This window comes from Microcaecilia unicolor, chromosome 3, assembly GCF_901765095.1.
Source record: "Microcaecilia unicolor chromosome 3, aMicUni1.1, whole genome shotgun sequence".
Lineage (NCBI taxonomy): Eukaryota > Metazoa > Chordata > Amphibia > Gymnophiona > Siphonopidae > Microcaecilia > Microcaecilia unicolor.
In genome coordinates, this window is record NC_044033.1 from 241,520,085 (window position 1) to 241,532,896 (window position 12,812).

Sequence of the window (12,812 nt, forward strand, 5' to 3'; positions counted from 1 at the left end):
CATGATAGAGGTATATAAAATAATGAATGGAGTGGAACAGGTGGATTTGAAGCGTCTGTTCACACTTTCCAAAAATACTAGGACTAGGGGGCATGCGATGAAACTACAGTGTAGTAAATTTAAAACAAATCGGAGAAAATGTTTCTTCACCCAACGCGTAATTAAACTCTGGAATTTGTTGCCGGAGAACGTAGTAAAGGTGGTTAGCTTGGCAGAGTTTACAAAGGGGTTGGACGGTTTCCTAAAGGACAAGTCCATAGACCGCTACTAAATGGAGAAGAGACGGCTGAGGGGAGACATGATAGAGGTAAATAAAATAATGCATGGAGTGGAACAGGTGGATGTGAAGCGTCTGTTCACACTTTCCAAAAATACTAGGACTAGAGGGCATGCGATGAAACTACAGTGTAGTAAATTTAAAACAAATCGGAGAAAATGTTTCTTCACCCAACGCGTAATTAAACTCTGGAATTCGTTGCTGGAGAACGTAATAAAGGCGGTTAGCTTGGCAGAGTTTAAAAAGGGGTTGGATGGTTTCCTAAAGGACAAGTCCATAGACCGCTACTAAATGGACTTGGGAAAAAGCCACAATTTCGGGAATAACATGTATAAAATGTTTGTACATTTGGGTAGCTTGCCAGGTGCCCTTGACCTGGATTGACCGCTGTCAGGGACAGGATGCTGGGCTCGATAGACCTTTGGTCTTTTCCCAGTATGGCATTACTTATGTACTTATATGGTAACAGTGGTTAGCGTATCTGGGTTTAAAAAAGGTTTGGACAAGTTCCTGGAGAAAAAGTCCATAGTCTGCTGTTGAGACAGATATGGGGAAGCAACTGCTTGCCCTGGGATTTGTAGCACGGAATGCCATGATTTAGGTTTCTGCCAGGTACTTATGACCTGTCTTGGCCACCGTAGGAAACAGGATACTGGGCTACATGGACCATTGGTCTGACCCAGTATGGCAACTCTTAGGCTCTTATGTTCTCTTATGTTATGAAGATTCACCCAAGGTGGTGTATAGCAGGTACAGTTTAACAGAAGACTTACAATGTTGTTAACAGCATAACAAGAGTGAAAAACCCAAGTATAAACATAAAATGCAATAAATGATGTAAACTGGAAAACAGCAAATTGAAACCTAATAATAGAACTACCATTAAACCGTATCAAAAATATACACCATTAGCAGCACAGAAATTCAAATAACAGAGATATAATGCAATGTTAGCATAATACTAATAATAAACCTAATAAGCATGCATTAGAACACTTAGCTAATATAGATATGATGCTAATGCTTTTCTATAATATAGCTCACCATATAGCTGAGGGACCAATTGCAGATATATGATGGGGACAACATGCATGGTACAGAGTCAGTTGAGATAAATAGGATGGTTGGCTAAACTCAAGTTCTTTGTAACAATTTAGAAAGAAATGAACTGATCTAAGTTACAGGTGAAGAATGAATGTATAGTCAGTCACCCTATGTATTAAAGGCATGGGAGAAAAGCCAGGCAGTGGCGTACCAAGGGGGGGGGGGCGGGCGGTGGGGGTGGTCTGCCCCGGGTGAACGCCGCTGGGGGGTGCCGCGGCGCGTGCCTGTGGGCTCCGACTTCGCTAACTTCGCTCGTTACGTCCTGTTCCGAGGCAGAGGGAGCTGCAGCGAATGAGTGAAGTTAGCGAAGTCGGAGCCCACAGGTGCGCGCCGCGGCACCCCCCCCCAGCGGCGTGCACCCGGGGGGGTGTCAATTCGCCAGGGGGGGAAGGTGTCATTTCGCAGGTGGGGGGGCACACTGCACCCGGGGGGGGTGGCGCATCGGCGATCCGCCCTGGGTTCCGTCCAGGCTAGGAACGCCACTGAAGCCAGGCTTTCACCTGCTTCCTGAAGTAGAAGTAGTCTTGAGTTGTATGTAGCCCCTTTGGGAGTAAATTTCAAAGCATGGGAGCTACTCCTGAGAAGGCTCACTGGCAGGTATCACATCGTACAATTTCTTTTGACGAGGTTACACATATTGATGATGCTTGAGAGGACCTTAGAGGTCTCAAAGGTGTGTAAAGGGCTAACTATATATAGGTACAGTACGTTTTTGGATTTTAGAGGGCTCACACTTTCCACCATAAGTGTAACAGTTAGTGTAAAATATGGGCCTTGGCTCCCTTCTCTATAGTGCACTGTACCGACCACTGGGCTACTCCAGGATCCTGCTTGCTACGCTAATAGGACTGGCCATAACATCTGAAGCTGTCATAGAACCTGGTTTATACTGTTTCTTTTACATCTGTAGGGGAGGGGGATGGGGCCCCGGCTGGCTCAATTGCTTTCCATTGAAAGCAATGGAAGTAAAACCCGGCTGGCTCAATCCGTCCTCCTTTTTCTGGAGCCATATGGTAACCCTATGATGGGGGTCAATGACCTTGAGGGAGTAAGAGGGTCATGCCATAATTCCTTCAGTAGTCATATTTATTTATTTATTGCATTTGTATCCCACATTTTCCCACCTTTTTGCAGGCTCAATGGTAATTTAGATTAACTTTTTGTGACTTTTGTCATATTTGAAACAAGTCTATATCAAAACGTCTATCTTTTAACTCTGGACATTTTCGTATTCAGTGACGTAGACTTGAGCTTCAGTTTTTCCTTCCCTGGGCCTCTCTAACCTTAGCCTGACCCTGTCTATTAAACTCTCAGGTATTGAATCCACCCTTCCTGGCTCACTTCCTCCCAGGACAGGATCAGTGCTCTTAAGGTGGCCCATGCTAGTTAGAGAGGGAATTTTCTTAAGGGTGAGGGACAGTGTTCTATAAACCCACATACATACCTCTCCGTGACCCCGTTCCTTAACACATTCTCTCTCTCTCTCTCTCTCTCTCTCCCTTTGCCCCCTTTCCCTTCACCCATTCTTTCTTTCTCTCTCTCTCTCTCTAAAATATGCCTCCCCTTCCGCATTTTCTCTAAATTCCACCACCCTTCTGCCTTCTCCTTCAAATCCCCCTGCCCTCCTGAATTCTCCCTCACTCACCCATCCGCCATCTCTCCCAGACCATGGCAGTGGTGGCTCCCCCTTCCAAGTTTAACTCATCAGTTGTCTTGCAGCAAATCTTCACCCTGCAGTGGCTAGCAGTGTATTGACATGCTGCCTTGGCCTGAACCAGGCCTTTCCTTCTAACTTGTGCCCCTTTCTTAAAATGGAAATTTGCATCAGAGGGGTGTGTGACTGGGATGGTAAGAAGGTGCAGGCTGAGGCATTTCAATACACTGCCAGTCACTGCTGAGCGAAGATTTACTGCAAGACAACTAAAAATGAGGTAAACTGGGAGGAAAGAGCCACCTGTGGTCCAGGAGGGGAGCAAGAGATGCTGGACTGGGTGTGCAGGCAGGGGATGGAGAGAGGGAGGGCAGTCAATTATTAATTGTGATTAATGATTAACGCGTTAATCGCAGTGTTAATCATGATTAAATTCGCCGATGACACAAAATTATTCAGGGTCGTCAAGTCGCAGGAGGAATGTGAACGATTACAGGAGGACCTTGCGAGACTGGGAGAATGGGCGTGCAAGTGGCAGATGAAGTTCAATGTTGACAAGTGCAAAGTGATGCATGTGGGTAAGAGGAACCCGAATTATAGCTACGTCTTGCAAGGTTCCGCGTTAGGAGTTACGGATCAAGAAAGGGATCTGGGTGTCGTCGTCGATGATACGCTGAAACCTTCTGCTCAGTGTGCTGCTGCGGCTAGGAAAGCGAATAGAATGTTGGGTGTTATTAGGAAGGGTATGGAGTCCAGGTGTGCGGATGTTATAATGCCGTTGTATCGCTCCATGGTGCGACCGCACCTGGAGTATTGTGTTCAGTACTGGTCTCCGTATCTCAAAAAAGATATAGTAGAATTGGAAAAGGTACAGCGAAGGGCGACGAAAATGATAGTGGGGATGGGACGACTTTCCTATGAAGAGAGGCTGAGAAGGCTAGGGCTTTTCAGCTTGGAGAAGAGACGGCTGAGGGGAGATATGATAGAAGTGTATAAAATAATGAGTGGAATGGATCGGGTGGATGTGAAGCGACTGTTCACGCTATCCAAAAATACTAGGACTAGAGGGCATGAGTTGAAGCTACAGTGTGGTAAATTTAAAACGAATCGGAGAAAATTTTTCTTCACCCAACGTGTAATTAGACTCTGGAATTCGTTGCCGGAGAACGTGGTACGGGCGGTTAGCTTGACGGAGTTTAAAAAGGGGTTAGATAGATTCCTAAAGGACAAGTCCATAGACCGCTATTAAATGGACTTGGAAAAATTCCGCATTTTTAGGTATAACTTGTCTGGAATGTTTTTACGTTTGGGGAGCGTGCCAGGTGCCCTTGACCTGGATTGGCCACTGTCGGTGACAGGATGCTGGGCTAGATGGACCTTTGGTCTTTCCCAGTATGGCACTACTTATGTACTTATGTACTTATGTACTTATACAGTCCTATTTGTGTTGTAATGTATGCTACATTGCAATGTAAACACAATATGTGATCAAACATTTTAATAGACTACATAGGGTGTAAGCAAAGATGGAGCATATAAATAGATGACAGAGTAACAGGAGTTAGAAAATAAGGGGACTAATTTAAAGAAAGTTGCATATGAGGTCAGAAAGGTGCTTGAATATTAAAATAAAATTTAAACAAATCTGTCTCTCACAGGGAGCTCATGCAACACATGCCCTTTCCCTTGTAACAGTTTCCCTCCAAACCACTGTTCTCTCTAAGCTGAGTGGGTGTCCACCAAGTGCACTGCTACCAGTAGGGGGTGGTGCTTCAATGTTATGTTTTCAATTTCTAGGTACAGGCAGGTTCCCTGGATTTTGCAGAACTTGTCTGTCCCTCAATATTGAAAACATGATAGTGAAACAGCACCCCCCCCCCCCCCCCAACTGGCAGGACTATAAATGGAGGACTCCTGCTGAGCTTCCAAGAATCAGGCTCCCAAGAGCCAAAATGGCAGTTTTAGAATGCCAGCTGTCCAGCCTCAGCCGTGAGCCACAGTTCAAAGATAGGCTCGAAGCAGCACGAACCCTGTTACTCTGAGTGCAATATCAGTTAGTGTTTTTGTATTTGTTGCTTTTTTTTCCCATTCTCCACATTCTCTCACATTGTCTAGCATCACTCACCTTCATCGACTGGCTCAAGCCTTACTCTCAGTTTTCAACTTTCACTTATGTGCAGTGTCTGCACATCTGAGCCAGCTTAAAGCCTCAACAACCCAACTTCTTTTTACTTGAGTGCCTGCGTGCAATCATCCCTCTATCCCAGCCACCATCTGACCCAAATATAAACAGGGGATTCAATTTACAAGCACAACTTTTGAGCCCAGCCCAGCTGTTCTGGAGTTGTGCTGGAACTTTCATATACCTTGCCATGGCCTCCTGCACTAGGCCACTTTGGCCAGGCTCATGTTCTGTGCATATAATCCAGATCCACTATTCATGGCACTGGTTAGTGCTGTTTTCTGATGTCCCAGGCCACCTCAACTAGACCCATTCTGCAGCTTTCCACACCTCTTACGTCTGGGTGTGATCCCTTGTTCTGTATTTGGTAAAGGCCTGTCTGTGTTTTATGTATGAAGAAGTAATTTAAAGTTGTTTTCTGTATGGTAATAATGGTGGGTGGGGAGAACGGAGGAGGGGATAGGGAGGAGAGGATATTGGGGGTCATGTCCTTAATTTCTGACCTGGACCTCAGCATGTCTAACACTGGCTCTGGTTGTGATTAAAGGAAAGAAAATTATCAGGTAAGACATGTTTTCCTCACACATGTTTAAAAAATTGTTAGTGTTTAAAAAAATGTTTATTAACATGAATGTGTGAAACTTGCCAAATACATTTCCTGAATTCAGGGAAACAGTCTGTAAATGATCTATAATTTACTGGACAGTACACTGTTCTAACAGTGCATGATATCAACAGGTAGAAAATGCGAATCTGAGAGTTTTGAAAGGGATTAGCATGCTGGCACAGAGTGTATATGGTGCTCAGCAGCCAAGGGATGGATTTCTGCTGCTGTTAGGTTACCTGCGATAGAAAGGTAAATAGAGGGAAATGTGGGACATTAATGGGAACATGGAAGGAGGCTATGAGAGAGATAGAGGAGCAGATGTTATATAAGGTGGAAATAGTGGTGAATTTGAGGAACGGCTTCCTAGTGGAGGTGCTGGAGATGAAAACAGCATTTGAAAGCTTGGGACAAATACATAGAATCTCTAATGGAGTGATAGGGAAGGTAGATGGCATGGATGAGCAGACTGGATAGGATGTGTGGCCTTTTCTGCCATCATTTTTCTATGTTTTCCTGGGTTCTCGCTAGGCTCCTCTTCCACAGAACTCAGTTTCTTGGTGTAGACAGTAGTGGAGATAAAGGAGCAACCTGACCATTGTTCCATTATCTCTTCAAGAATTTATGAGGGGTCATTATTCAGTCAGCATGATAACTGGCTTAAATTAAGAATTGGCACTGGTGTTTAACATAATCCATAGAGGCAAGGCCATTATCTATATAGGAAGTAGGAGTGAATCTACTGATAGTGTGGTGACCTCACTGACTTTATGTGTTTAGCTTAGGCCAGCAGAATAAATCTGTATCAAGCAGATTTATTTTAATTATTACAAAGCCTTGTAGTTAAATGTGGGAAAGATGGGGTGCAGAAAGGTAGTAATAGGGATCAGATGTGCTCTGCTATTCAAGGTGCTGGATTACCAAGGAAGGAACAGAATAGACTGTCCTGGAGAGATATTTTGTATTAATCTCACTGTAACTGGAATCTCAGATGTATCCAAGGCAGTACAGACAGAATAACTGTGCAGAGTGGATGGACTTTTTCATCTTTTTTTGTTATCATCACTACTACTACTACTACTATTTATCATTTCTATAGCACCACTAGACGTATACAGCGCTGTACACTTGAACATGAAGAGACAGTCCCTGCTCTATCTAATTAGGAACTGTATTACAATATTGTATTATACCGTGGTCCACACAAACATTCCATTTCAACTAATATTTGTCTCTAAGTTAATGAAAGAGGATACATAAGGTTATATTTACAAGAAACAACCTATATTATATGGTAAATTAAGATGTCAGAAGCAAATATCCCATAAGGTTGAACTTCTGAACAGCAGGGCCCAACAGAGACCTCATAGTGTTCTCACAGGTGTTGGAGCTCAGCTAGAAATAGAGTGATCACTTCAACATAAGCATTACAATTTTGCTGTCTTTCTTCATCCTTCTTGTGTGTAAATGCACAGGTCTACTTCACTGCAATTTTTCTACCCGTCATTCAAATATTCAATTAGATGGCACCATCAGGGACCATACAGCATTCCACGCCATGTCCAGCAATAACATTTGGAGCAGGAAGAGTGGGCATTATCACAGTAGAAGCTGTTTCATAGCGTTAAAGATGGAATCACATATTGTTCTGATTGTGTTGATGCTTTGTGACACCCTGTGGAAGACGGCTGAGTGTCAGTTCACACTCGGAAACTACTTATCAATACCTCTACGACCAGGTTACCATAGAGATGGGGACATCATGATTGGGGGACTCTTAACTGTAGAAATCTTTAACCCATTTCATCATCCACCCTTCACATCTGTTCCCTCAGTAGAAGGTCATAACTTGTAAGTAGCATCATGGCTTAGTTTCTATATGACACAGGCTTGAGGGTTTTATTTTGATTGCTCACTGGCATGAACTGCAGATATAACCTGATGGCATTTTACTAATTCACTCACATTAAGTATAAGTATTTTCCCTTCAAAAGGTGCTCTTGGGGAAAAGGACCAGCTAAGATTTTCATCTGCTTTATCTGTGAATATCTTTCCCTTGAAATCATTGTGAAAATGCACAACTAGATGTGTTGTCTCTTTCAAGCCCTCATACCTTTTGAGCAGCTAAAAATATACTTTTCCCTGTGTCCAATTTTTCCAATGAACAGAGTGAAAAGTTTTCAGACAGCTTTAGATCCTGGGTAAATGTATTGTGAAAAGTGACCTTCCCAAATTTCACCAACGCACATTTGCATTCTGATGCTCTTTTGTATTTAATTTCTTTAGATATCCACCATACTCTCCATGAAAGAAAACATTCAGATCTTTTTCTGAGGTTCTTCCCTTCTTAATTCCTTTTGTCATCCTGTTAATATTGAGCTTTTCATTTTTTTGAACTTAATATTTCTTTGTACCTTATTCAAAGCACATAAGTATTTGAAAACTTACATTATACCTTCCTTTTGCTTTTCTTCTTCTGTCAAGTATGTCTTTAGCTCCTTCAGCCCCTCTGTGTGTGACTTATTCTTCAGACTATGCACCATTTTGCTCAGTTTTGTATGAATTACCTCCAACGTAATTCTCCTTTAGTGCAGAAACTTTACTTCAGCTGAGGTAACCACCCACACAAGGTGAATATGATCCCAAGCAACCTAGTAGCCACAGAATCCCTGGCATGTCAATCCCACCGGATCACCACAGCATTTTGTGGTTCCCTCTTAACCTACTGCTATCTTGAAAAATGGTGACATATGACAGGAAGGGAAATAAACACACCCGATGCAGCAATCCGTAGTGTGCGCTATTTTTCTATCATTGAATGTTTTCTAATGCAGCAGTAATTTGCTTGTCATTAACAAAACTAAAGTACGTAATGGACAAAACCCAACTCTTCCATTAGACGATTCCCTAATGTGGCTGTGCCACATGAACTTTATCTTACCACAACATCACTTTGTATTTGTTCTCACCGGAGTCTGCAAATGCCTCTCTGGAACTATGTTAGCCACATCGAGCCTACAAATAGGTGGGAAAATGTGGGCTACAAATGTAACAAATAAATAAATTAGTTTACTGCATTCAGAGTAAAGTTCTGCACATGCATTAGAGCATTTTGAAGCTCAGTACAACACTCTAATGCACAGATGATTACATCCCACACTTGAGAGCTCATAATCAGTGAAGTGTTTGCCTGAATATCCAGTGAAACCTATAAACACACAATCTGTGCAATAAGATTTTTGGAAGAGTTTTCAGGCACTGAGGTAGTAACTTGAGGGCTTTCCTGTGAGTTGTCTGTTATTTTGCACAAAAGTCAACCACAGATGCCCATAAAAATGAATTGGATAGTGAACATTTGCATGAAACTTTAAAATAGCCAACTTCATTGAGGTTTAGTGATCTCCCACCTGACCTCCTTTTCCTCCTTGCTCTTAGCCCCTTCCTTTCTCTTCCTTCTCCTCCTCTTCCTCATTCCCTTCCACTCCTTCTCCTCGCATTCTTGGACTCATTTTCACCTGTGGTGGATGTGAATTTCCACCAACCCTTCCAGTTGATCCTTCATGGGTCTGGCCTCATTTTTGTTGCTGGGGATTGGGAATTTTCACCTGTACTTCCAACCATGCCATGTCTCCTGATACCACTTCCTAATCCAACCTCCTTTGGCTCCTGCATAATCTTGGGTGGGGAGTTTATATTGTTGATTCTGATGTATATGGATGGGCAGAAAAATAGCAGTGCTAAAGTATAGTGCTTACGGGTGTGTGATTGAGGGTAAGATGTGCATTTACCTGCTGTGGCCTGAAGCATGGCTGAAGAATAGATAAAGATATGGGAAAAGGGAAAAAGAGGAAAGAAATGCAGTTAATTTGTGCTAAACCTGGGGCATGCATGTTTTGCTGTTTGTTATCAGACCAATATGTAAAGCTTGTGACAAACAATACTTCTATCCCTATCCCAAGCCTATTACTTGTCTACTATTAATGTCTGTTTCTGCATCTTATAATTTGATGCTAATTTCATATTAAATAACATTTATTGTCCTTAAAGTCGCACACCATTGAACTATTACAACTTCCTGGCCTTTGTGTCTGCGGTGGAGGAGATTAACAACAGCTCGGAGCTCTTACCCAACCTCACACTGGGATTCCATATTGATAACCCTTACAACAACTTTCTCTTAATGTATAGAGCTGCCATGAATATATTTTCAGGAATGGACACCGGGATCCCAAATTACAGCTGCAAAACATCTGGACCACTGGCTGCTATTATTGAAGGTCTTCCAGCTGAGCATTCGAACCAGTTTTCCAGCCTGTCCACGATATACCACTACCCACAGGTCAGGGAACATCTTTAATTTCATTTCATTCCCTCGTCTATAAACCTTCTTTAAAGATCATCAACCTTTAGCAGAATGAAACCAAATTATTAACCACTCACTCTTAACTGTGATAAACTTTAAAATTTAAATGATGATTGAGAGAACAAAGTTTGTAAAATGAACTACATAAAAGTAAATAATTTATCAAATATTTAGTCATCAGAGCAGTGGGCTGAGACATCCTATTTTCCCCGCTTGGTATTTCTAACAATTTTAGCCTCTGTTGCCTCTGGTTCAAACTTTAAGGCCAAAGTTATTAATATATATGATGTATTATTTTAACTTGTCTGAGAGAAAAACTTCGCAAGTAATGATTTATTGTATAATAACAAAATTTTGTTTTTGTGTGTGGGGGGAGGGGGTGTTAAGCAGCAATTTCATTATAACTAATACATTTTCTTGAATGATACAAACCAAAGTATCAGGTAGCCTAACTTCTACTTCCTGGAAACAAAGGGGAATTGCTCAAAATGAACCCAAACAAAAACGAGAAAATAGTCATACAACTTTTTGTGGCAAACAAGATGCTGAGTGAAGATTCTGTTCCAAGTAATGGCAGCTGCTACAAGGTAGGTACATTTATTCTTTTAACGCTGGCTCTAGTCAACAAATTCTCCAGATGGTGAGCCTCAACTTAAAGCCACAGTGGCAGAGAGGAATAAGTGAGAAAGTCCAATGTTTATAAATGTCTATGAGTCTTGTAGAAAAATTGGTGTCTTCCCTGGAACACAAGGTTGTGTACCTGTTGCTTTTATTTTCCTTGTGCTTGAGGTCAGTAAAACACATTTTCCTTTACTTTCAGGAAGTAGACTATCTGATACCTTTGTTTGTTTTATTTGGGAAAATGTATTAGTTACTATAAAATAAAAGTTTGTAACGAATTTACTTCTAAGACTAGTTGGCTTGATACTGGTGAACTGGGTTCAATTCCCACTGTAGCTCCTTGTGACCCTGTGCAAGTCACTAAACCTTCCATTGCCTCAGGTACAAAAATTTAGATTGTGTGCTCACTAACGCACAAGACAAACTACCTGCATGTAACATGTACAGTGCTGCTTATTTCTAGTAGCACCTTGTCGGGCAGACTGAATGGACCATGATGGTCTTTATCTGTGCCATCTACTGTGTTATTGTGTTTGTGGCTTGGCCACTGTTTGAAGCATGACATTGGACTAGATCAACCTTTGTTCTGACCCAGTATGGTTATTGTTAGCTCTAATATCTAAGCTGGGTGGAGGGGGAGGGAGAGTTGTCATTAAGATTGGTTCCACGTTTTCATTGTTTTCATTCTTAATGTTTTTTCTGCAGCTTATTTTGTTTATTTCCAATATACATCATGTTAAATCAGAGGTTTTCAACCCAGTCCTCGGGGCACTTCTAGGCAGTTGGACTGGGTTTAAAACCACTAACAGATGTTTATATGCTCGAACATAAATGAATACGTCAGCCATTATAGAACATAGACATTTCTGTCTCTGGCAGATGTCACAAAGCCTTGGAACCCTCACCATTTTCACTTTTGGGGGTGGGGGGGCACTAAACACTGGGGAATGAAGGAGATGACCTCCATTACTCCACCCATTGGAGTGCTGCTCCATACAAACATTATTCTGAAACTTGGACATCCCAAATGGCCGGTCTATCTCCCAATGACCATCCTTTTTTGTTATAAATATCTCCTCCCCTTCTGAAATACAGTACGGATGTCCATGTTATGGGCCCACCCTAGAACTACCCAAAACTCACTCTGTAATTTATGAATGAAAGTGTCAAATTTAATTACAATCATTTACACCACCCATTATGGAATAGGCACTTGCTGGCTACATTGGGGAGGGGACCAATTGGAGGTGTCCTATCACATAATTTCCCCCCAAATTCTATAAATAGATCAATATGGTCTTTTTCTTAAGCATTTTCTTAAGCCAAGTAGAACATTCACATATGCTTTGACAGATGTAAAATACTCTGCTAACCCCATTCATGATGCCTTATCTTTGTGTCTTCAGTGGTTGAGACACATGCAAGGTGCCAAAATCAGAAAGTTGTTACCTACCAGATGTGTTCTTATCTAGGACAGTGATTTAGTTCATGTCTTTACTACTGTAGCATCCACCCTATTCCCTTCAAGATACCTACTGTGACTATCCTTTCTAGGCCTAGCACGTGTAGGATCACCGTATTTCCTCTTTTAAGAGGACATGTATTTTTTTCAGTTTCTTCAGATATGTCCCCCAGGTTTTTTTTATTTTTTTAGGAAAATATCCTCTTATTTTGTGTGCATATTTCATTTCATCCAGATATCATCAAATGTAGTTCTACGTGGCTTATATAACCAATACTCACAGAATTATAGGCTTTCAATCACGTTTTCTAATACGTCAAAAACTCCATACACAAATCCATGAATTTTGAATCACTTAAGTTAAATCACTGTAAATGGATGGAGGGGGTTTTTGTTGATGATTAGACTTGTACCGTGACGATCTCTACATGACTTGGTGATCAATGAGACTTTTCCCTCCTATCTTTCCGTAAACCAGGGTTAAAGTGATAAACACAGTGAACACACGGTTTACCTTTTGTCTATGTTATATGACCAATATACCTGCC

At 41.8% G+C, this 12,812-nt stretch overlaps 1 protein-coding gene across 1 annotated transcript in view; it reads left to right on the forward strand.

Moving 5' to 3' along the window:
* The first annotated feature begins 7,448 nt into the window (after positions 1-7,448).
* LOC115464512 (vomeronasal type-2 receptor 26-like) overlaps positions 7,449-12,812 on the forward strand; it is a 33,705-nt gene continuing 28,341 nt past the window's right edge. Inside the window, exons 1-2 of the mRNA XM_030194877.1 lie at positions 7,449-7,669; positions 9,866-10,157. Coding sequence (XP_030050737.1) covers positions 7,449-7,669; positions 9,866-10,157 — 513 coding nt within the window. The remainder of the gene's footprint in view (positions 7,670-9,865; positions 10,158-12,812) is intronic.